A 25,877-nucleotide genomic window follows, 5' to 3' on the forward strand; every position below is an offset into this window, starting at 1 on the left:
TAAATTCACTTCGTGTTTGAGTCCAACATGGCGCCCACTCCACCGACAGATTTTTTTTTTTTTTGTTTGTCAGTCGGCTTTCCTAAATTAATTTCAGAGAAGCCTCGCGTCGTCTGCTCCAGACGCCTGCAGGGGGCCCACAAAGCCCGTCTAATGAGGAGGCTGCCCGAGACCCCGATCTCGGAACGAAGCCCGATCTGCTTGCTACACAAAAGCCTTCAAAAATCACAGCGGATTAATTTATAAAAAATATTTTGCGTTGTTTTTAATTCTGTTAACGCCAAATGACCATGCCACAATAAAAGAGGAGCACCTGCAACGGTGCACGTGTTGCGTGTGTGTGTGTGTGTGTGGGGGGGGGGGGCGAAATCGAACTGCTGTCTTGCAGACAATGGGGTCGATGCTGAAATATTCAGACAATATCACCCCGGTGTCTTGCCATCATAATAGGCCCCATAGCCCCCTCTGCGCGCGCGTGAACCGTGTGTGTGTGTGTGTGTGTGCGTGTGTCTGTGTGCTCTCGCCCTACAGAGAGAGAGAGAGAGAGAGAAAGAGGGTTAGAGAGAGAGCGAGGGGGCGGGGGAGGAATGTAAAACCTCCATCAAGTGCGGAGAGCAGGAGCATTTGCGCAGATAGTCTGCGCTGCCTTCGACAGACACGCCGCGTTCCAGCCGTAGAGAGGGAGGCAGAGCGGGGGGAGGGAAGTTCGCTGTTGTTGTTTCTTGTCCCGCTGCCGAGCGATCCCGACCTGCAAACGAGTGCGCGAGGAGCAGGGCGACACACCGCCGCTTACCGGACCCGTGTCAGCACCAGGGATTTACCATGGCGGTCAAAGTCTACATAGCATCGTCCTCCGGGTCCACTTCGGTAAGTGATTACCAAGATGGTAAAAAATAATATATAATAAAAAACATATTTCTGCATATGTGATATTTTTGCTGGATTAATTTGCAGCATCCAGTAGCATTGTTAGAGAATGGAGAGAAAAGAAAGCAAGCTGAACTTATTGAACTCACTAACTGATGTCCATCTGTCTGTCATCCCCATTAAAAATGCTGACTCATGAATAAACACGCTGCTCTAGCCTCCTCCAGACTTTGGACGCATATGGACTCTGTCAGGGTCTCTCTCTCTCTGGTGACCCTCTTTAACTTTCCCCATGCTGTAGGAGACAGAGAGAAAGTTTTAAAGGCTGCTCACTGAGCTCAGCACCCCTCGGCTGTGTGGTTTGTGTCAGGGTTTCCTGAACTCACAGTTCTCTGTTTGTCCAGCCGAAACCAGGCTGACAAACAGCAAAGGGCGTGCAGCAAAAAAAACGATGAACATAAAATAAATCCATAAATGTATCTAAAAGGCCCCTGTCACCAGGATAGGGTGGCTACCAGTCTGTGTGTCTCAGGGGTCTTGAGTGTTGCCTTCACTGTCCTGCAGCCCAGAGGACCACCGGCATCATTCTTGCCCGTTTGCTCCATAGTGGAAAGGAATGACGGTGATGCAATTCTCCGGGGCCTCTTTTGTAGACGTGCAGCTGCAGCCCAGGAACACTTGTGCTCGGTCTGGGAATTATTTTGGGAATCTGCCATTCACTATCGCCTAAGTGCACTGAAGCTTCAATTCTGGCTAATCAAATATAGTTTGCTTCCAGCTACTGCAACGTAATCGGGGACATTACTAGCAACCACTTTGTTGCTTGTCCAGGATGTAACTAAAAAACCGTTCACAGTGCAAAACTCAAAGTTTATTGGGATGGAGATGGTGCAATTAAAGTGGCACGTTTAGGATGATTTCTGCTCATTGAGCAGCACGTCTCCACAGCTCTGACAGTCTTACAGGACGGCAGCTTCCTGTCGAGCCGGAGCGGTCTGAGTTCAGAGCCGGCGATGCCGTTGCCGTCGCCTGTGTGGGGAAAGATGCATTACCTCTCATTGATCTGTCTTTGGTAGAGTCTGCTTGAACGAGTGGGCGAGTTGATGTCCTCTTAAATGGTGTCTCCGGTCTCCATCTTCTGGTCGAGTTGGAAGGACAACAGCAGTTGCTGTTGCTGAGAGAAGCAAAGTGCTATAAACACATTATGTCTGCTTCTATCTTGACCGCCTTTGCTATGGTAACCGATTTCTCTGGATTCATTTAGACATTCCGGAGTTAATCAGACCTACTCCACGTCTGATTTAGACAGCATTGATGTTACGATTTCTGTCTTTTTAATTGAACACAAAGGCAGTACAGGGGAAAAGAGACATTCAGACTAGTGAACAAACTGTGTCTAAAGACTCAGCTTGCACTTACATTGCATCAGTAACTACAAAACAATGTGATTGCATTCCTCCAATCGGCCGTGTCTGCTGCTGCATGAATCACGGCAGTCTAGTTCAGCATGTGATGTGAGTGGAGCCACAGCCACAACGGAGAGACTCGTAGGAGTATTTTAAAAAAGGAAAAAGAAAAGGCTAAGTTTAAAGCTTTTGCTCCACTGAGGAAACAATTGCAGGTCAGAGAGAGAGAGAAATGAATGCATATGGATTTCCATGCAGAGTCTGATCCATATTACAGCTAAAGGTTCTACATGAACGGTTCTGTGTAGCGTCGAGGCCGCTAAACGCCTGCAGAACCACGTGTCTGATGGTATGAACGACCTCAAAGGTCAGATCGGGAATAGAGTGCGTTATGGAAACGACAGACAATGAAGAACTTATAGGCGGCATCTCCCATCTGCATGAATGGCTTTATGTGTGTGTCCATAGGCTACTGCCGGTCCCTTGTGGAGGGTGGTATCCCTGCAAACTGATCGCGTGCTGACATCATCGTCCTCCCGCCCAGTAATGAGAAGCGGCATGTTTGAGTCACCTGAAGAGCGGTGCTGCCGGTTCCCCAGAGAGACTTCTATGGTTTCCGTCAGTGGCTTCGCTAAAGATAAACTCACGCTCCGTAGCTTCCGTAGTTTTAGTTTACATCGAGGCCCAATTTGGATAGCAAACTAGTCGTGTATCCTTTTAGAGTTCTCAGATGTAAATTCACACCTGTAGCATCGAGCGAGCAACAGCACCAACTGAAACTGTGGGCAGAGCCAAAAACATGGGGCAGCCACACAGCACGTTTACTGCCCCATTTCCCTCCATGCACTACAGCAGCACTATTACGCAATTTCCTCATTGCCACTCCAAAGGCAGTAAGCGTCGGTTTGACATTAAGGCCTGAAGGTCAGGCTTGAGTTGGACGGCCGCTACAATGAGTTTGCCTGTCTGTGAAAAAAGGTCATTCTCTGGCCTTTTGGCTGTCGTTCCACCTTCAGGCTGCGGCGAGCCGGGGAACCCAGCCAAGAGCAGCGGCGTCAGGCCTCTTTTTCGCAATGTTGTCGAGCTTAAGATCAGGTGGAGGTTACTGTTGCTGCTGAAATTCCACTGAGCGTCCAACCGTGAGCTAATCAAGGCCTTTATCCCTAACAAACACACAGGGCCGGGGGGTTCATTCGCGTTTCCTTTCAGCCCAGGCGCCGGGTTTTGTCTGCGTTCAAACGAGTCATTAGAAACGTCATTCGGTCGTTCTCTGTGAAGAATGCTTGACCACCATCAGTCTTTTCCTCCACATGCGAGTGCACTGCACAATAATTGACCCCGGCCCCCGAGTCTACACAACTGATTGAATCAGTTTCCACCGCATTGATCCTCGCCTGTGTTTCTGGATACGGAGCCTCCAATCAATGCCTGGCGTTGTCTGGCAGCTGCTAATGCCAGAGTCCTGCCGTTTCTTTTCAGGGATTGATTAGCGCTGGATCGGATCGATCGGATCTGATCTCATGACCCTGACGCAACACTCGCATGATGATGATGATGATGATGATGATCATATGATGTGGAATGTAAACCAAAGAGCATATGTTGCAGATGACCTCTCCACATCTGTGTTTTATTGCTTCTTTCCATCTTTGGATAGGCAAAATAATGATCCAGGCAACAATAGATCTATGCGTTTCCTGGGCCTACAATCTATACCTTTTATTACTTATTTTCAATTGTTCCCAAAAGCAGTTTTGCTATTCTCAGACTTTTGCGGCCACACTGAGTTACCTAATGATTGCTGCACTTCCTTCTTGGGAAATATGGTAACCCATAAGTGGAGTGCCAAGTCGGTGTCAAATATTGTTTTTTCTGCAGTTCCTGTATCGGAGTACTAAAATCTTATTTTGAAATTATAGAGTGACAATTCACATCGGCATCGGAGTCTCCAGTCAGCTGCATCTCCGAGAGCTGCATGCGGATATTTACATATTTAAGTACATGCCAGTCATCTTAGTTTAGCAACCTAACATTAGCTAATCTTAACTAAAATGTAACACATCTGGACAAATTCAAACTTGCGTTAAACGAGTAGTCTGGGGATCGCCAAAGTTATGTTGGTTCCATCGTGTACAGCGCATGTACACGATGGAACATTGAACTTTCTAAAAACACTGAACATTCTGAAAACATCGAACATTCTAAACACACCGAACATTCGAAACACATGAACATTCTAAACACACCGAACATTCGAAACACATGAACATTCTAAACACACCGAACATTCGAAACACATGAACATTCTAAACACACCGAACATTCGAAACACACCGAACATTCTAAACACATGAACATTCTAAACACACTGAACATTCTAAACACACCGAACATTCGAAACACACCGAACATTCGAAACACACTGAACATTCGAAACACATTGAACATTCTAAACACACTAAACATTCTAAACACATGAACATTCTAAACACACTGAACATTCTAAACACACCGAACATTCGAAACACATTGAACATTCTAAACACACTAAACATTCTAAACACACTAAACATTCTAAACACATTGAACATTCTAAACACACTAAACATTCTAAACACACTAAACATTCTAAACACATTGAACATTCGAAACACACTAAACATTCTAAACACATTGAACATTCGAAACACACCGAACATTCGAAACACACCGAACATTCTAAACACATTGAACATTCTAAACACACTAAACATTCTAAACACACCGAACATTTTAAACACACCGAACATTTTAAACACACCGAACATTCTAAACACATTGAACATTCTAAACACAAAAAATATATATATGTGTATGTGTGTGTGTGTATATATATATATATATATATATATATATATATATATATATATATATATATATTATAATTTCGTTAGCCTCCTGGCAGACACTAGACCCAGTAGGACTCACAGTGCTAGCACAGAAGAGTTACTGCCTGCATCCACGTCTGGACAAAACAAACTACGTCTCAACTGCTTTTGCGTTTTGTCTGTCTCAATGGCAGTTTATATTTGCATGCCTAGGCAAGCTATTTAGATATTGTGAGGGAAAGCAGACGTTAGGGAAATCAAAACTCTGCCTGTTGATTGTCTGCAGGTCTGACGCTGGCTCACTCACTCTCTTGTCTATTCTATGAGGAGTAATCCTCTGTCATTTCAGAGAGACAGATAAGGAGGGCAACAGGATAAGAGCAGTTGTTTATTAGCGCGCCCAAAGGCGGGGCCCGCCTGTTTTCCTCCACTTTAAAGGCACCAGGAGACCCACTAATGACCAAAAGGGGCAAAGCTGGGAACTCTCACTGTGCAATTAGAGTGGGGGGCAGATGGCATGAGGCCAGTCTGCCCGACAAATTCATTTCAGTTGGCAACATCACAATGCAGGCTTCTTGGGTAAGTGCCAGAGTTAACCAAGGGAAAGGGGGAAAAGAAGAGAAAGTGGATCCTGGTGCTCGTCACCAGGATAAAGTTAGTTAAATAATGTGTACAATGCTAAGTCAAAAAAGGAGAAGGAGCAGGTCCTTCCATCAGAGGATTGTCTGCTCAGAGGGAGAGCGGGTTACAGGGGGTCCGAGCTCATGGCGTTCCCCTCCGCTGGCTCTTCCCGCGCTGGTCTCTGCGGGGGAAGGTGGGCAAAGAGCTGGTCTTTCGGACTTTGGCCTCAGGAGTGCAACTGCCATTGCATGATTCAGACGGCACCGCGGCTAATCTGCCGGCATTGTCAGTGCCCTCATTTCCATGCCTCCGTGTTGTTTCAGCAGATGGCTGAAAGACAACAAAAATAAAATCCACCTGTCTCGTCTGAACACCATGATTCTGGGAGGAGCCCAGGCACGGAGGTGTCGGGACTGACAGCCAGACAATGAATAGATTATTATCCACAGAACTGTGTAGTTGGCTTAGTTTGATTTTAGGTGTGGGTGTAAGTGTATGTGTGTGTGTGTGTGTCTGGGTGGGTGGGTGTGTGTGTGTGTGTGTGTCTGAGTGTGTGTGTGTGTGGGGCTAGATGTGTCTGTCTCCTTGTAGCAGGCCTTATTTGGCTCGTGTTTGACCAGTTACCTCCTCTCGAGTCACAGAGAAGCTCTGGTTTCCGTCCGGCCTTGTAGGGCCATCTTCAATCCCACTGAGCCACCATGTCATATACTGAAACACATACACGCACATCCTTATCGATGGAAGCAGAAGCAGGAACCGCACATTTCTAGCCTTTCTGTAGCTTCTTTAACACCTCGCTGTGCGTGACAGAACAGCCTGCCCAGTTGCTCGTGCACTTTGGAAGAGGCGAGATCCCACAGGGTGTCTTTCTTGATACATTTCTATTTCCTGCTGGTTATCTGCGTCCTCTTAGATGACACGCTTGTGGATTTACATAAAGCAGGATGGACTATTTTTAGAAGAGTCATAAATGCGACAGGTGTTAAGTCTGGTGTCGTGCGACAGATCGGCCTTGTTGTGAGAACGGGGAGCCGTTCAAAAACCATCTGCATCCCAGATAGTGACAAAGACAGCATCTCCCGTGTGTGGACTGCCAACACTGTCTTCTTGTGTGGGGGGGGATGCATGCTCACTTTATTGTCTAAACATGACAGGCTTTGACAATTTGTCAAATTAAAAAGTATGCAAAGTGTCACAAATGCTTTTGAAATGGCTCCGTTTGAAACGATAAAGTGTGGAGGACGGACGGGAGTCCAGGCTTGGGAGTTGCTTTCTGGCAGATGAGACACAATCCGTCTCTGCTCAGCCTCGCCCGAGTTCACCCTCTTCAATACTCTCGCCGCGTCGCTTCACTCGCCTGTCAGCGAGCGAGTGGTAACTTAGTAACAGATCTCTATGGTGTTATGTCTCGCGGCAGAGAAGAAGTGTCCTCATCCTTGCGGCAGACTGACGGCAGCATGGTGAACCGAGGCCCTTCTGTTTCCTCATAAGGCTCAAAGTTAACACACGTCCAACTGACTACTTCCTCTCTGCTCTCATCTACCCCCGCACGCAGATTAAGAAGCAGCAGCAGGATGTGATGGGCTTCCTGGCGGCCAATAAGATCGCGTTCGAGGAGTGCGACATCGCGGCCAACGCGGACAACAGGAAGTGGATGAGGGAGAACGTTCCGGAGGAGTCCAGGCCGACCGCGGGGAACCCTCTCCCGCCACAGATATTCAACGAGAGCAAATATTGCGGGGTGAGCCACGTGGTGACAATACAGTACCACTCTGATTGGTCACACACAAAGAGCTCATCCCCATCGTCCTCATCACTGAGAAGGATCACTCAGCTCATTGTTTTGGTTTTAAGGCCTGCAACTCTACTGTTTTGGTTAACTCTCACGTCTCATCCGTGTCTATAAAACGGAGATGAATCCACTGTGCACTCCGCAGAGTAGACCGACAAAATGAGTGACGAGCTGCACAACACGAGGAGTATTTAGCAGCTTAAGGGTTTGAATTTATCCCCCGTAAACTGATGAAGTCCTTCCAGTATTTAAAGCAGTAGTTTTGGCTAAAAAAAGAGCGCCATAGATTAGTATCACAACTATATCTGTCCATTGAATGTGAAGGTAGAGCTGCTAAGCTTAGCTTAGCTTAGCATAATTACAATTGCACTTATACACCGTACATACACTTTACAATTGCACTTATCTTACACTACATTTTATTCTATGTCTCGTCTGCACTTTGTTGATTGTTTATTTGTTGTCTCCTGTTGTTGCTTGTTGTTGTTTGTTATGTTTAACGTCCTATGTTGCACCACCCACCACGCTAATTTCCTTGTAGGTGTAAACCTACTTGGCTCATACAAAAGTTTATGATTCTGATTCTGATAATAACTGGAAATGGAGGGAAACGGCTACCCTGCCTCTGTACAAAATAAACAAAATCTGACAAAAGCCCACACTGTCAGAAGTAAAACGGCGACAAGATATATGCTTTGATTGTTGTGCGGATGAAAGAATCAAGATATAAAGTGTTTTTTTAATGAGCTGTAGAGGCAGATTTATTTCCCTTTGGCCAGGGGTCAAGCACAAACTATCACCTCGCACCGCCTTCATATTTAACGGACACGACTGGTATTCATCACGTCATCTAACTCTAAGGAGGAAGTCGATAAGCCTTATTCTCAAAATGTCAAAATATTCCTTTAAACATCCGTTTGTGGAGATAACATTTCTAGAAGTAAACACCGTGGTCTCTCCTGTGTTAGCCGACGCTCGTTTGCTCCCATCAGACGGACTCGAGCCTCAAGCCTTCAGACAGGTCGGCTGGAAGTGAAGCCGCAAAAGCGGGACAGGCTGGATTGAATGTCACAGACAAAGACAGCTGTACGGCCTCTTTACAAAAAAAATCTGTGTGTGTGTGTATGAGGGAACAAAAAGGAGTGGAAACAAAGGAATGAGAAGTAGCGAGGGATCAAGAATGAGAGAGACTGCAGGCAACTGGACAGTAAAATGTGTGTTTGCTATGTGGGTTACAAACACAATACCCTGCTATCAGATTGACTACCGAGGCCCTTCCCTGGACAAATACCAACACCCCTGACGATGAGCAATTCGGATCGTCGCCCTCGGGCGCTGATCCGAAGCCTGTTTCACATCATCATTCCTCAGGTTGGAGTTGATCAATATACATCTAAAGTCGCCGCTGTGTCTTCCTCTCTTTCTCAGAACTATGAGGCCTTCTTCGATGCCAGAGAGGACAACGCCGTGTATGCGTTCCTGGGTCTGACCGCTCCCCCCGGCTCCAAGGTATAAGCCAATGAACACGCTGATATCTTGTCCCTTCTCTGCACTGCATTCCTGCCGCCATATTTCCTGTAACGCCGGCTTATGAGCCTAAAATATATATTTACCCTCGCAGTGTGGTGTCTTTGCAGAAAAACACACACATATTACATAATACATCTGTTCCTGATATCCACCCAAGAAGGCCTCTTCTCCTTCTCCTCTTCTCTCTCCTGCACACTGGCGCCTCCTCTGTGCCACAACCGGAGCTGCAGGGAGGTGTGCCAGTTACCATAGAAACACAGGGGTTTTCCTGTGTGCCGTGGCAGGAGATAGATAAACCATTATCCTCCATTTTAATATAGCACTCTCTCTCTCCCTCTTCTCCTCCTCTCCTCGGTGTCTCTCTGCAGGAGGCAGAGGCTCTGGCGAAGAAAGCACAGCAGTAGCAGCTTCACACCATTTTCTACCTGAGACCTGAACCCAGATCTGAACCCAGGCGGACCAAGACCTGATCCAGGATGAAAACAAGCAACATTTCACTCGCCTTCTTAATATGTGATTTACTTTGTTCTTCTCTCTTCTATTAATCTGTGTTTTCAGCTGTGCCTTGTCAGCTGTAGTGAAAGGAGGTGCTAAAGCAGAGCATTGTGGGTATCTTCAAACCGCTCTGCTTCCCCTCATTAACCTCAGCCCGCTAAGCCCATTGGCCTCACGACATGTCAATCACCCACTAGCATGAACGCGTAGCCTCCTTTTTGAGAACACATAGTCGGACACAACTAAAGGTCCGCACTTTGAAAGTTGTCCCACAGATTTGTCATTTGGCCAACAGGACATCGTCCATAATACATTATCCTCATTAATCTCACTCGACAGGTTCAATTAGAGCACGTCTCAGCTGTCAAACTCCTGCCAATCACGTCATCGCCAAACCTGCAGCACCGTCTGCAAGAGTGAGCCCTTACATCCCATTCTCTGTTTTTATTTACTTTATACGGTCTTAATGCTGATTTAATAGCAAACTTTTTTCTACAAGATGATGTATGTTTAAAAATGATAACACATGCCCAAATTACAGGTCTGCATACGCTGAGGGATGTGATTTTCTTTTTTTTTATTTGCCGTTTGTTGTTTTAGCGGAGTTGGATGTCTGCTTGGTTTCGCCATCAGCGTCCTGTTTCACATTGTGTTGGTGATCCCGGTGTTACACAATCTTTAAAATAAAAAATAAGACTGCAAATAAAACTGCCTGACTCTCAGCACTCCTTGGTTTTGTGAAGTTTAACACATCTGCCTTGCTGTAACATATTTCATGAACGATTAATGAATATACAGCAGCAACTTTTAGGTCTTTGTACATTTCTGGAGTATTTATAAATTAGATTTTGACTCTACTCCATTTCAGGGAAATAGTATGATTATTTTACTTCACAACATGTTTGTGACTGCTGCAGCTTTTCATAAGATAACACGTTGAGCTTATTAGTCAATAAAGAATAACATTGCAACATCACAGCTGGTCACAAGATCTTTGAAAACAGTGAAGATGATTATTTTGAAAGACAACGACCAGCAGTTGATCAACACATTGCTCATGAAATGAATAAGAGCTGTGACTAGTATATTGTTCTACTTATAATATTGTATTGATTTCTTTTGTATCTTGCACTTCTCCCACTGAGGTTTTTTGGATGCACGCACACACACACACACACACAGACACACACACACACACACACACACACACACACACACAAGTACTCTAATGCCTTGATGATTAAACGAGTGGTTCCCGATATTTTTCACTTATAAAACTACAAACAGTGGTCTGGTGGTTTCATTTAAACTCTAATATCTCACAAAAAAGCAAAGGTATGTGTTTTTTATAGCATAACCTCTTCAGAAGATAAGCTCCCTAGGTTGAGCTACTGTACATAAAGTAGCTCCAACTTATTTGCTTATTTACACACGTGTGCATCAGTATAAACAATAGAATAATGTTATACATGGTAATATATCAGTCACAGGGGCCTTTACTTGTGACACTTTAAAAGCCTTCAATAATACCTGTGTAGATAAACTTAAGCAGGATCTTTAACGCAGGACTTTTACGTATAATGCAGTGTTTTTAGATGTTGTGTTGGCACTTTTACGTCAGTTGTTTCAGCTCGTGTATAAACGCTCTTGTTCTCTTCTCTCTGCGATTTTCAGTAAATGGTTAATAAAGGAAGTGAGTGTCGTGGGTGGAGGGGCCAGTTCTCAGTTGCAGAAGTGAAACAAGTTAATAGAGCTGAACAATAACATTCGCAATGACACTGTACCATTCGCACTCAAGAGCGACGATCATCCGGGTGGAGAGCAGACGGAAAGGCAGAGCAGTCGTTCTGGGCCATGTTGGCCGAAGGGTTTCTCAGAGTGCTGTGTTACAGGGAGGAGAGACAGTTTGCCTCTGCTTCGAAGCTGCAGAGATTGCAGGCACACGCTCGTTGTGCGGATCAGTTCAACAGCCATCTCTCCGACTCAAACCCTACAGACCTCCGGACAGAATCAGCCAAAGCAGGTGAACAGCCTCATGAAAGAACATTAACACCATCTCACGTTTAACTTTCCAAATGGGTACTGGCCTAGTTCGCTTTTACTGACTCGTTCTTCCTTTGTCAGATGTGATCTCTCAAAGCAGCACTCTAAATACCAGTTTACTTTCTGTTATCAGGTCCAAACAGGCAGGAGCTAGACTCCGCCCAATGCCAGCGACTGAAAGTGGAGCCTGGAGGTCCTGCAGGCCGCTTCATCCCTGGGTGTCTGCCGGTCCTCGCCCTGGACCCTGACTTTACAGTTTGCTTGGACAACTGCAGCCTCCTGGAGCAGTATCCAGATCTGCAGGTGGCCACCATCCCCCAGCACGCTCTTTACACTCCGACCTCTGAACCCAGCCATCAGCCGGACTGGGCAGCCCACCCGGGGCCGCGGGGAGAGCCCGTCTCCATACCAGACCAGGGTTATCTGGCTATGGGGCGCAGTGTGAACAAGAGCTTGGATTCGCCCGGGTCAGGGTTGGAGCCGATGTCTAACTCAGTGCTGAATGGGCTGCTGGAGAAGCAGCTGGAGGAGGTGTACATGCAGCATCTGACTGACAACTTGGCTCGATGTAACTCCCACCTGGGCAACAGCCTCCTGCACGGCCTGGTGCCTCTGCCCGGCGGCAGCAGCCACCCTCGGGGGCCAGACTCACTGGAGGCCAGTCTGGAACCGGGATCAGGAGGGTACAGAGGCAAGAAGATGAGTTATCTGAGCACCCAGAACTTGGTTCCCTGCTCGTCCAACTTCAGCTCTCCTGTTCTGCGGATTTCGGAGGCTGACAATAACAACACTCATAACAATACTCATCAGCAATGAGGGCAACACTGCACACGTATTACATGTGACGCTCGGCTGTGGCTCTTTTGCTTCTGCACGTCTTTAACGCAGAGTGATCACATACCCACAATGCAACCGGGTGGGAAAACATGCGCAATCCAGTAGATGAATGCAAACTTTTATTATTTGTTTACCTATATTTACACAATGTCTTTATTAATTGCTTGCTGAAGTGAGACGTGAAATGTTCCTGCTCTCATGTGCCATCTGCTGCTAGGTTTGAGAACTACACCATCATGTTCCTGATAAACGTTTGAATCCATTGTATTGATATATTGATATATACATGGGTGTGTTGACGGTATTTGTTATTATGAAGCAAAGCATAATCCAGCGTTAGATCTAGATTCACCCTCTGCGTTGCAGATGCCTTGTAAATAGAGATATATCCAAGTGTAAACGAATCATTCTGGTCTAAATAAAGTACAATATTTCAATCAACAAACAAGGTGTCATCTTTTAAGTCTGCTGTTGGTATTTGCTGGTATTTTTATATTCTGTATTTGGCAAAAGAATTCAACAATGTCACGTTATATGGCAGTCTCTCAATAATGTATATATATATTAAAGCCCATGATAGATAAATCGTGAGGTACATTACATTAAATCATAATGTAGAGATTCAAGATGACCTCTGACAATCTAATTTCAATGGACCAACTCCAAACAAACTTGATGATATAAATGATATCTTGATGCTCTGAATTCCCAATCAGTGGTGCATGTGTGTGATGCTAACCTCACTATCAAGTGTAATCACAACTGCATGAAATCAATCCTGGTTCTGGGTGTTTGTTTCTCTTCAATTTGAGGCAATATAATGATGCCAGTGGTTACCACCTGGACGAGAACCCTGTGCCAGGGTCCAATGCGTCCAGATCACTGCAAGACTGCAAGTATTTGGATTGTGAATGCATACAAACTAACGGTAATTTGCTGCTAAAACCCCCGAGGCCCTGTGACGACGGTGTGCTTTAGTCCATCCCAACCTGACAGCCTCTCAACATCCACCACTCCAGCCCTTTGACTGAGTGTGGAGTCTTCAGTTGTCCTGAAGGCACCTGACCCTCACAATGAGGTCAAGCACTCACTGACAAAGCAATATAGGTCGAAGATTGATGGCGCTTTGGCCTGCTTAAGGTTGATTTGTAACCTGTGAAGCACAAATCCTCACTGTTTGGCTCACAGCGAAGGTAACGGTGATCCATCAAGATGCACTAATACACTGAGCTTTGTGGAGGCTGATTCACCAGAAGAGAGGAGAGGGTTTCTCGAATTAACAGATTTGAATCGACGCTGTCAGACATTTAATATAGATTTTCTTGGTCAAATACTGCAAATCTTGCAGTTGTAACCCAGTTCCTCCAAGCCGCCGCGTTGAGCTAGAAGTAGTGGTTAACAATGGTGAGAAACCGTAAGAACTAAGTGGAATCAGTTATTGAAGTCGAGCCGTTAACAGGCCACCGAGACTGTTTGACTGCAACCGCCAAGTGGCCGGTTTCATCTGAACTAGTTGCGCTTCACACGCAACCGGTAAGCTAACATTAGCTTCTCAGTTGTGGTTAGCTAGTTTGGGTGCGTGTTAGCTACAATGTTATTTATGTTTATTCTGTAGCAAATGTATTACATTGTTTTAGCGCAGAGGTCTAACTTTGCACCAGTAAGTGTTCTATTGGAAGAAACTTGTCAGCAAACCATCTCTTTGGCTCAAGGTGTGATGATTGATCGGCAGAGGTGAAAAACAATAGAAGCGTGTCACTGTAGTGACGGCAAGCGGAGCATGGCGAGAGAACCCTGGAAGTGATATTACATATAACGTATTATTTCTACTTGTATTGTATGTTTGATATTGACAAAATGAAAACTGTAGAGTTAGAAGAGTTTTTATAATTGGAATTTGCGACATAAGCCGCATTATGTTTTACATTGTAGGGCTGAGGGGAAAGGGCTCAAAGAACTACTGAGCAGGACATTGTTTTTGGGGCGGGAAGATATCTTTATTTTATTTAGGGTTCAAAGACAGAATAAGAGAGAATGCCGGCAGTACTAAAGTTGTTCTATTAAATGTTTGTTAACACATTGATTTAGCTATAAACTTACTTCTGTGCTCTGTTTAGTCATGCTGTGTCTGTGTGTTGTTCATTTACCCTTCTTACAAATACAGATACTGGTCCAGTGTGCATAATCCTCACACGTTGGGGGTCACAGTAGTATTTGTCAAAACCTTTCGTTTACCCAATTAGGGAAACAGGTAATGTGGCTCCAGAGAGTAAGATGTGTAGGTTAAATGTTACATTGGCCCTTTTTCATGTCTGATGTTTGTGTTGTGTTACTGTATGCTCAACATATTTTGTTAGGGCAAACATAATTCTTATATCATTTGATAATTTGTCATTTGAACTAACCTTATAGAGAAAAAAATCATTGCCATTATAATAAGTATGCATTCAGTTGTTATAGGATGTTGTACAACATATAAGAGAAACATGAAATATGAAGGAAAGAAGAACAGAGACTATAAGCCTGTTTGTAAATGCAGGTCAGGTATTTATTAAGTGAGGAGATCCAGTAAAGAAGATCCAACGATCCCAGTAGATGGAGAGCCTCCCAGCTTGATTTTCAGGTACCCGGATGAACCATCTGCTTTGTGGTGGGATCGAGCCGGTCCCCTGGGTTGGTACCAGCTCAAACATACAATGTACTTAGAGAGGGCACTCCGGCTCATCAGACAGGTCAGACCTCCATCTCATCTGAACTCACACAAAGTTGACCTTGATCAATTGTGCCCGTGGTCATCAGACACTGACGTTGAAGTCACTTGAAACTGTGGAGGAATATCCATGTATGCTATCCATAGGCAAACTATAGTTGCAGTGAGCTGAATTAACTTGTGTTTACAGCCTCCGCCCTCCAAACGTAGCTCCTTCTGCACCGAGAGCGAGGTGTTACCCAGGAGTGAGTCACACAATACTTTCATTACTAATAAAGAAAACACAAGAAGAGACTCAACATCAGAAAGAGAAATGACATTCCACGAAGAGCTGATCTGCCACTTGCAATAGAAAGTGAACTCAACATAAAGGGTTAAATTGAGCCAGCCGAGCCAACGCTGTGTTTGCTTTAAAGAGGGCTTGACAAATGGAGACCGGGCCAGTTCTGGTTCTCAGTGTCCGGACCTCCGGCTGGGCTGAAGGAAAGCAGGAAGCACTTCCACCCCAGACAAAGCTTTCAAGTCAGCACACAGCTTCAGATTTGAATGTTAAGAAGCGTATTACAGACCTATTATCAACAGAGTAAATACTTCCGGCTATACATGCACTAGACAGCAGTGAACAAATTAAACCAGAACATAACGCCATAACCTTATGATTAACAATATGCACACGATTTACTGAGGTTTATGACCTTTACAGCAATAGATCTTTTTCACATCTGACATCTTGACTTGTCACAGTAGAAAAGTCTCAGGGGTTACAAATAATACGATGACTCTTGCTTTGTTGGGGTTGATCACACAGCCGTATTCTGGTCCTCATGTTGGCCATGATGTCGCAGTCAAGGCGGCCGCCATATTGGTACAGGAAAGCTCCTCACAATGCATATATGTTCATCAAGGCTGGAAATGAGCTTCTCATCATATTTTCATTTCTTAATGCATTTCAGACAATGCTAGATGACACCCAGCTTGATCTTTGCTCAGGGGATGGAAGTCTTTAAAAGTCCATATTTCTAAGAGATATCCGTACACTTATGACCGTGTGCGGATATCTCTTTTATCAGTTCTTACTGCATTGTAGAATGTCATGATATAATTGTGTTCATAATTTGGAAAATAAAACTTAATTATAAAACAAAAGACAATTAAACACTTAAATCCTGAAATGTTATTTATTCCTATTTCAATCATCAACGACACTACGTAAAAAGTTTTATTATATTAGATGCTTTACAAATTGTGTTTATTAATTTGATGCTTTTCTCACAATCTTTGGACAAAAATATTATATAGAGAAATTGCTGCGTGGCAATATGCTAATTGCAAATTGTAGGCATACGCGCATCAATGGAGACAAACAAAATTGACCGGCACACATTTGCCATGAATCCGACGATCATTTCCGACGCGCACATTATTTACTTGTTTATTTACTTATTTTGAATCACATGAGGCCCAAACGATGCAGAACAAAGGACCGATCTCACTAAGAGGAACAAAAACTCTCAATGTTTAGAAACACTTTGATGGACAGAGAGTCCTCCATGAGAAAGTAAAGCCCGTTTGTTGTTCTTGAATACGTTAATATACAAACATGAGCTCAAATTCTGCCCAGTCAGAGTTAACTAGTGAGAAACGAGAAGAAGAAATTGATGCAATAACAAAAGACACATTCATTAAGGAAATCTTGAGTTTATTTGTTAGGAGGCCCCGGGGAAGACCGAGGACACGCTGGAGGGATTCTATCTCCCGGCTGGCCTTGGAACGCCTCGGGATCCCCCAGAATGAGCTGGAAAGTGCTGCGGGTGAGAGGGAAGCCTGGGTCGGCCTGCTGAACCTGCTGCCACCGCGACCCGACCCCGGATAAGCGGGTGATAATGGATGGATGGATGGGAGTTTATTTGTTTATTTACTACTACTACTACTACTACTTTCAAATCAAAACTAGTGAAAATATATGATCTGAATCAATAGATGAGGATAACTTGATTTACAATAGAATATCAGTTATTATGGTTTTATTTAACATTATTCAGTAGTCTTATAACCAGAGAGACTTCTTGCTGTTTTTATCTCGGAGGAAGAGAAACGCCGGTCAGCCAGGAAGTCAATCCAGGAGATTCTTCCACGTGAGTCCATCATGAATTGGATCTGTTACCCAGCGACATTTTCGACGACCAGAAGGTTCGTGGTCCCGGCACACGTTTAGAGGCTGAGACCAGAGGGCCGAGACCAGAGGGCCGAGGTGCTGTCTCCACAAAAGGGGTGAGAAGTCTTTTTCCTGCTGTAAACCATGAAGCTGCGATGTGTCTCTGCGGCCCACACTCCCTCTCTACTGCTCTATCGTACAACTCTTCTCCTCGGGTCTCTTCTTTACTGGGGGCAGCTTCCCACACGGCTTCACCAATGACTCGAGCCTCTGAAACGTCTGGAAGCTCACTGGGAAGGACAGCGATGGCAGAAAGAAGCACTGGAACACGAGGAAGACGAACGGCGTGAGAAATAGGCGGCTGATCGCGGCCCGATCGTTCAGCCGCCTTCTCACCAGAGCGGCCCGAGAAGAGGAAGAGGAAGAGGAAGAGGAAGAAGCTTTCTCAGGTGAGTCACAGTCCGTCAGCTTTAGATGAGTGTGTACACACATAACTGCTGAACACGAGCATGTTAGCATTCAGACATATTGACCGAAGGATCATTCTCAGGATTTTAAGAATTCTCATTTGATCATTGACTAAAAATGAAGGGAAAAACGCGTCATTCTCTCGACCACGTTATAAAACATCACACCTCTCTCAGGGGCTCAGTGGTTAGCGCTGTCGCCTATGTGGAATTTGAGTGTGTGTCCCCCCCCCCCCCCCCCCCCCCCCCCCCCCCCCCCCGTGCCAGAGTGGACTTCCTCTGGGATTTGCGCCTGCTTCCTCCCACAGTTCAAGCGCGTGCTCCATATGTGCCAGTCTGTATGCGACTCCTATTCTATGTCTGTCCGCCCTGGAAGAGGGATCCCGCAGGGGCTCTTCCTGAGGTTTCTTTGCTCTTTTTCCTTTGTGGAGTTTTTACACATCCAAATCCAGTGTCTAGGGAGAGGAAGTGGAAGTTGTTGTAAAATACACATTGCTGAAATGCTGTCAGTTTCATTCATAGAGATGTAGAAGTGTGTGTGTGTTATTGGAGTGTAAATAAAAGGCAAACGCCATGCAGTGCGCCCTATAGTCCGCCCTTCATGCTTGAGGCCTTAAATGAACAGAAACTGATTACAACGACGTGGGTGCCATTTGTAATGTGTCGATGGTAGTATTGTCCTTCTAAACCGCTCCAAAAGGGATGTCTCCGCCTAGGCGTCTGTGTGTGTTTGTGTGTGTGTGTGTGTGTGTGTGTGTGTGTGTGTGTGTGTGTGTGTGTGTGTGTGTGTGTGTGTTGAGACCTTGTTCTGCTGGTTGGATATCATTGCGAGCTCAGGGATTCCTGTGCACATTAGTGGCTGCACGAGTTGTGGAGTTTTTGTTTTATGTGTGCTGCGCCCCCCCCTATCCCCATAACCCCTGTCTCATTCTCTCCCTGTGTCCCTCTCCCTTTGTCCCAGCATGGCTGTAGGATGGCTGCCCTGTGGACTCTCTCTCTGCTGCTCTCTGCCTGCCTGTTTTGGCCCGCGTGTTTGGCCCTGACGAGCCCCTCTCAGCCCCGCAACCTGCCCCCCTCGAGGGGCTTCAACAGCAGCGATGGCAGCCTGTCTGTGGATCTGCCCATGGCTCTCAGGCTTTTCAGCGTGGATTATCACCACGTGCAGGCTCCCTTTGAGATCGTGCTGTGGATCATGCTGGCCTCACTGGCCAAGCTGGGTGAGCGTCAATTGCTCCGATGCTCGTACAGGAGATATCTAATGAGGTTAGATGTTGTTTGAGGGATTCAATCTGAAGTTAACTGAAGCTGCTTCAGAGTTTTATGTTACGGGATGTTACTTCATCCACTACTGTATGAGTAATGTAATCCAAGTGGTTCACAAAAATCCTTATCAGACCTGCCAATCTCTGCACATTTGTTTGTAGCAGGCACACATTTTGACATCAAATAACTGGTTCTTATTTCAGGTACGCTCAAAGAGGCCAGTTTTACCTAGGTAATGGATAAAAAATACATCCGAGCTAATCTAGAAACATGGGATCATTGTTTCTTCTCCTTATAATAAGCTCTCTACCAATAAAAAATGAGGCTTTACTTTGCACAATAGCTTTTAGTGTTGGTTACGTCACACTGTGTGGACCTAGACGTGGCCGCAGGAAGCCTTACACAATGGTAAATCATCTATTACACCTGTCGTGGTCTCAGATATGCCTTCTTGTTTATGGGATTTTATTTACTGGAAAATCCCTTTTTTTGTCTGTCATATGTATGCAAATGATGCACGGTTATGGAGATGAACAGTGTTTTTATTACTGGGGCCCGGTCGCTTTATATAGAATATATATAAATGCTAATTTAAGCATCCCGTTACTACCCCACTGTGTGCATACTATATGATGTCTATTGGCTTTTGGTGGAGCTCCACATCTGTGCTTTCAGTGACAAAGAAAATCCAACATAGTTGAATCTAAGTAGCATGACGCCTTTCATCTGTCTGTAACGTCCAGGTTTCCACTGGTCAGGTCGAGTCCCAGCAGTGGTGCCAGAGAGCTGTCTCCTCATCATGGTGGGCCTCCTGGTTGGAGGGGTGATCTACGGCGTTCGCCACTCGGCTCCCCCGACTCTCAGCGCTGATGCTTTCTTCCTCTTTCTGCTCCCGCCCATCGTCTTGGACGCAGGATACTTCCTGCCGGGGAGGCTGTTCTTTGAGAACCTCGGCACCATCCTCTGGTTGGTACACACTCGGTGTTGGAGGTCTGTTTCCAAAATGTGTAGTTTTTTTCCCCAAACATGCCTAATATGCCTGACACACTATAGAATGCACAACATGTTTTCCATCTAATTCATAAAGCATCAATGAAGGCCCAAACTGAAAGCGCCTTTTGAAGTATACTTGTTCTTTTAAATGGCCGAGCCCGTACCAAAAGCGTTATGGCAAGCTATACTTCGATGCCTCTACTCCGACCTCGTTTTGATTTTGCAGCATCAAATGAGGACCCGCGCCAAAAGCAGTTTTTCAGGCAGCCGCCCGCAGTACCTAATGGAAGACAGCTTAAAGGAATAAATTACATTTTTAAAAGATTTAAAATCTCAATGGGATTACCCAGGATAAATAAAGGAAACTAATAAAGGTTAAATAAAGGCACTAACTAGCACATGTTAACTAACTAATTAACATTATCATTGTGAGTGTGTTACCACGGTTACCAAAGCGCTGACTTGGACCGTAGAGCATGATCACTATTCAGAAGTTCCCCTGAGCTCTGAAGTGTTTTTGCATCTCACATTTGATTGCTTTGGTTTTTATGGCCCTCAGCTTTAGTGTTTCTTTGCCACTCTCACCGTCACCGTTCCTTTGATGCTATGATTGTGCACCCATCTCCAGGTATGCGGTGCTGGGAACCCTGTGGAACGTGTTGGGCATCGGCCTGTCTCTGTACGCCGTGTGCCTACTGGCCCCGGGCTCTCTGGGAGACATCTCCCTGCTCCACTGCCTGCTGTTTGGCTCTCTGATCGCCGCCGTCGACCCCGTGGCCGTGCTCTCCGTCTTCCAGGAGATGCGCGTGAACGACCAGCTTCACATCCTGGTGTTTGGGGAGTCGCTGCTCAACGACGCCGTGACTGTGGTGAGGGCAGAGGTGGTCACCGGGGTGGTCTCGGAATGGAGTAGAATATATATATTTAATTATTTATTTAGTGCACGATACATCTCTCTCCCTCCCAGGTGCTCTACAGGCTGTTTGAGTCCTTCCTCCGCCTGCCGTCAGTGTCGGGGCTGGATGTGTTGCTGGGAGGGTGCATGGTTTTGGTGGTGGGCCTCGGGGGCCTGTTGGTAGGCCTCTTCTTCGGCCTGGTGGCGGCCCTCACCTCGAGGTTCACTTCCAGAGCCCAGGTCATTGCCCCGCTCTTTGTCTTCCTCTACTCCTATTTGTCCTATCTGACCTCCGAGATGCTTCACCTCTCCGGTATCATGGCGTGAGTGCTGCCGAGGATCAACTTACACAAAGAAGAACGCACACGTTTTGCGAACGTTTTAACTTGGTGATGCTTAAGCTTAATTATATCTGATATATTTTCCCCCTTTTTCTGCAGCATTGTGACCTGTGCTGTGACTATGAAGCAGTATGTGGAGGCCAATGTGTCCGAGCGCAGCAACACCACCATCCAGTACTTCCTGAAGATGTGGAGCAGCGTGAGTGAAACCCTCATCTTCATCTTCCTGGGCGTGTCCACAATACAGGATGTCCACATGTGGAGCTGGCTCTTCGTCTGCTCCACACTGCTGCTCTGCCTCGTCTGGAGGGCCACAGGTAGAACAAATAATCGTTCTTCGCTTCAGCCAGGAGCTTGAATATCAGTTGTCAAAGGAGAGGAATCAACACATCGTACTTCCTCTGAAGGTGTTCTCCTGCTGACTGCTGTGGTGAACAAGCTCCGGAGGAACACCGTGACCTTTCGAGATCAGTTCATTATTGCCTACGGAGGCCTGAGAGGGGCAATCTGCTTTTCCCTTGTCTTCCTGATTGAAGACTTCCCAAAGAAAAGACTCTTCATCACAACCACCATCGTGGTCATCCTCTTCACGGTCTTCGTACAGGTTGGGAGAATAATTTCCCTTGTGAATTTTGATGAAATACAAAAGTTCCTGTTTTTTTCTTTTCAGACTGAAGTGTTTGTTCTTTTATTTGTTGAGTGTTTTTGGTCTGGTTTCCAGGGGATGACTATTAAGCCTCTAGTAGAGCTGCTGGATGTGAAGAGAAAGAAGAGAGCTTTGCCTTCTGTCAGCGAGGAGATCCACAGCAGGGTGAGAAGTGGCAGCAGGTACAGCCAGTTGCTGAGCCTGCAATGTAAGGATATGCATATGCAGTATTAGTGTGTAGTATTAAAGGTATTCTAAAATAATCATTCAGGGGCCTCATATTAATACATCAGCTGTTTTTATAGTCATAAAGATTTAAGGCATTTTCCATGTATATGACATTATTTCAGCACAAGGTAACACATTTTAACAAATACAATACCAATACAAATTTTAGATTTAGACCTTAATTGAAAGTGTTATTGTCTTGCTTTTATAATCATGATGTATGCAATGTATCAAAGCAAATGATTTACTCAAAGAATAATTAATTTAGTGTTAAGATAACTTTGTTAAGCATGTTTTGTATCTTTTGTACCTTTTCTAAGTAACGTTCTTGTTTCACTTAGATACTGTGAAAGTAATCTAAGTGAAACTGTAAATCCATCTTGTAAGTAAAGACGCCGATGAGCTTTAGTTGTTCAGTGGATTCAGTTTTTCTTCTGTAAGAGCGTGAACACAGATCTCTTCTGCTTCTCCCCTTTCATCTGTGAAAATTAAAATGAAGATTTTCTGATGATACTTTAACATAAATTATATGTACAGGCAAAAGAAGCCTATGGGCTATACTCACATGGTGTCTCCTCTTAGCTCATTGATCACCTGCTGGCAGGAATAGAGGACGTGGTCGGCTACTGGGGGCAGCACTACTGGAAAGACAAGTTAGTTTTTCTTACATTTTTTCTCGATTGCTAAGACACAATTCCTGGAACAACTCACCATTTTTTCAAATCTTCACACACAATTTTAAAAACTCACACCCAACAGTCCAAACATCTAACTTCTGGGTCCCAATCAGTCTTTACCCTCAGACAATACACACAAGCTGTGTTTGTTACATACAGGAGGGATAATATTCAACAATATCCAAAATGTCAATAATAGGGTTTATTCACAGCACTTCCAGATTGAGCACATATACAGGTTCATCAGCATCTGCATCAATATCAGCATGATCTTGTCTCAGGTCAGGGTCAGGCCATAGAATTTGATCAGAAATTACTTGTTGTTGCTGTCCTCTGCCTCTGCCTCTCCATCTTCATCTCCATCTCCATCTCCATCTCCATCACCATCTCCATCTCCCTCTCCCTCTCCCTCTCCCTCTCCCTCTCCCTCTCCCTCTCCCTCTCCCTCTCCCTCTTCCTCTTCCTCTCTCTTGTCTCTCAACCTCTGCATGGTTGGGATCCATTGTTCCAAAGGACATGAGCATGACTCTAAGCTCTATTTATTGACCCCCAATTTTGATTGGTGTGTTAACAATTTGTGTTTTCACCTTGAGAAGGGTGTGGTCTCTGAGTTTATGTTATGATAACTTGAGTTCATTATATTGAGATCATGTGTTTGCTGAATGAACACGTAGTGTAAAGAATGATTTATTTGGTCACTTTTGTCTAAGGTTTTGCAGAAAGTGTTTTGAATATTGAGACATGTTGAGACACAGGTGAATTGTGTTTTTGGTTATGGGAAATGTGTGTGTGCTTCTGGGAATGACGAAAAGGTTTGGGTGTTTGTGCTACAGGAACCAGGTTTTGTGTTTTAGCAATTGAGAAAAACTGTAACATTTTCTTTACCATATGTGTGTGTACATGTGTTTCTCCTAAAAGTATTTTGCACACCCAAATAATAGGACCTGAAATGACCACTAGGTGGCAGCAAATACCACATGCAAGACTCCCATATCATTTCTCAGTTAGGACTCAGAATAATTAATGGTATTTATTCTGTGTGTGTGTGTGTGTGTGTGTGTGTGTGTGTGTGTGTGTGTGTGTGTGTGTGTGTGTGAGGTTTGAGCAGTTCAACAGGAAGTACCTTCGGCGTTTCCTGATCCGTGAGGATCACCAGGCTCGCTCCAGCATCCTCAGAGTTTACCAGGAGCTGGAGAGGAGGGAGCAGAGGGGAGACGAGGAGGCCCCACCGCTGTGAGAACACGTATTTTTACTTCATGTCAGCATCTCTTCGTCGCGTTCAGGGATCACTAGGACTTCATTGAAGGAGCCCTACAGGGTCCTAAAAACTAAGGAACGTGTTGACACCATGGTAATCCATGCTAATTCAAATCCTGAAAATCAAGTCAAGTTTCTTGCAAGTTTTTAAGTATCCCTTACCGCATCTGTTTAAAAGTCAAAAGATACAGAATATCTGTGCCTACCCTGTAAATTCCCCGGCATCTTCCTACTTAAAACCCCAGTAGTCAGTTGTTACAACACAGTTTTTGGATAAATGAATGTGAATACTCACTTTCAGAGTGGACCCTCGCCCGCACAGCCGTCCCCTCTTACCAGAGGAGATGGACAGCATCCGGCGTATTCTCTCCAGAAACCTAGAAAACTTCAACAAAAAGGTAAATTCCCAGCGTTGGTATTTCCATAAAGGCATCATGTTCTCTTCACTTATTAGGCTCATGCGTGAGTTGTGACTCCAGCAGACACCAGCCTACAGCAGACACACTTTGCACCAGGACGCCACCACGGGCAGAACCAGGAAGCCTCTTCACAGGCACCAGAGTCTGGCAGAGACAAGCACAAATAACACACAGGTAGCTACTACACAATTCATTCAGTCTTGTTTGCTTTCTAACCCCTAACCCTTCAACAAAGTAAGAGAAATAATTACAAAATGCTCCCCATCTCAGGTAACTGAAAAAACGTAAATGGTTTTATCCTCAAAAAATGTCTCACAAAAATATTGATAAAGAAGTGAGCTTTATTTAATTAAATGTATTCATTAAACACATTGACTTAAAACGACTTAAAACCTTATATTAAGACTCACGATGTACTTCCTTTGTGACAGGGCGAGGACGGAGAGTTCAACGGCTCACGCAGAGTGAGAGCAGGACTCAGCAGGGCTCACACAGGTAAAGTGATAAATATACAAAAGGAAAACACATATTAGACTAATAATACAGTTTGGTCTCACCACTCAAGCTTCCAGTACTCAGGACTAAGACTATAGACACGTCATAAGATTGTCCCCGGTCTCTCTTCTCCCCTGACCTTTGACCCTGACAACTATGGCGGGACTATTCCTTGACCTCGTGGGCCTTGAGCTCACTGCAGCCTCTCTTCTCCTGGCAGTGTGCTGGATGAGCGCGAGTCCTCATGTCCTCCTGGACTCGTCGGCCCCGGCTCCGACCAGGAGACCAGTGGATCCACCACCTCCAGCTGCCGGAGAGGAGCAGATCTCTCTGCAGCATCAAGCACCTGTGGGCAGAACGCCAAAGAAACAGCTCAGCTTTGTTCTGGAGAGCGAGAAGCAGCAATGAAGAAGGTCCGCCAGCGAGGAGAAGAAATGCAAACCTGTGATTCAGTCATGTGAAATGTGATAAGTACCTCATGTTCATTTAGCCACAGAGTTGTGGGTTTCAAGTCTGGGCTGTTAAAAGGTTTCTGCAATTTCATGAATATCTTCCAATTAAAATGTTTAAATGTATGAAATAATTCACCTTCTGATTTCATAATTTGGAGTGTCAGCCAGCTCCGTGCTGGAGGGTCATTTGCATCTCGGGTCTAATTCATTTTCAAAGTGGCGCTCAAAGTGTAACACCCACCTCAGAAACACCTCGCAGCCACAAATGCGGATACTCGTCGTGCACATTACAAGCACACACACAAACCAATCCGGCCTCACCTCGCTTTCTTTACAAACACACAGCACACCCACGGGTAATTTGACAAGGACAGGCTGACTGCTTCCTAAAATAACTCTTCTTTCCCGGCCTGACCTCCCT

General features: G+C 45.2%; 3 protein-coding genes across 3 annotated transcripts; all 3 read left to right on the plus strand.

Moving 5' to 3' along the window:
- Positions 1–573: 573 nt before the first annotated feature.
- Positions 574–10,300, plus strand: sh3bgrl (SH3 domain binding glutamate-rich protein like). Its single transcript, XM_034543032.1, has 4 exons — positions 574–867; positions 7,317–7,502; positions 8,982–9,062; positions 9,452–10,300. Exons 1-4 carry the CDS (start codon positions 823–825, stop codon positions 9,485–9,487), a joined length of 348 nt encoding a protein of 115 aa, XP_034398923.1. The 5' UTR covers positions 574–822; the 3' UTR covers positions 9,488–10,300.
- A 1,005-nt stretch (positions 10,301–11,305) lies between these two features.
- On the plus strand, positions 11,306–12,897 carry si:dkey-237j10.2. Its single transcript, XM_034543031.1, has 2 exons — positions 11,306–11,601; positions 11,755–12,897. The coding sequence occupies exons 1-2, from the start codon at positions 11,433–11,435 to the stop codon at positions 12,435–12,437; spliced, it is 852 nt and encodes a 283-aa protein (XP_034398922.1). The 5' UTR covers positions 11,306–11,432; the 3' UTR covers positions 12,438–12,897.
- A 7,775-nt stretch (positions 12,898–20,672) lies between these two features.
- LOC117737409 (sodium/hydrogen exchanger 2-like) lies at positions 20,673–25,412 on the plus strand. The gene is made up of 11 exons (XM_034543360.1): positions 20,673–20,915; positions 21,014–21,264; positions 21,382–21,599; positions 21,690–21,886; positions 22,004–22,093; positions 22,739–22,809; positions 23,932–24,066; positions 24,392–24,488; positions 24,570–24,683; positions 24,941–25,004; positions 25,207–25,412. Exons 1-11 carry the CDS (start codon positions 20,847–20,849, stop codon positions 25,410–25,412), a joined length of 1,512 nt encoding a protein of 503 aa, XP_034399251.1. The 5' UTR covers positions 20,673–20,846.
- The last annotated feature ends 465 nt before the right edge of the window (positions 25,413–25,877 follow it).

Source organism: Cyclopterus lumpus, chromosome 10 (assembly GCF_009769545.1).
Source record: "Cyclopterus lumpus isolate fCycLum1 chromosome 10, fCycLum1.pri, whole genome shotgun sequence".
NCBI lineage: Eukaryota > Metazoa > Chordata > Actinopteri > Perciformes > Cyclopteridae > Cyclopterus > Cyclopterus lumpus.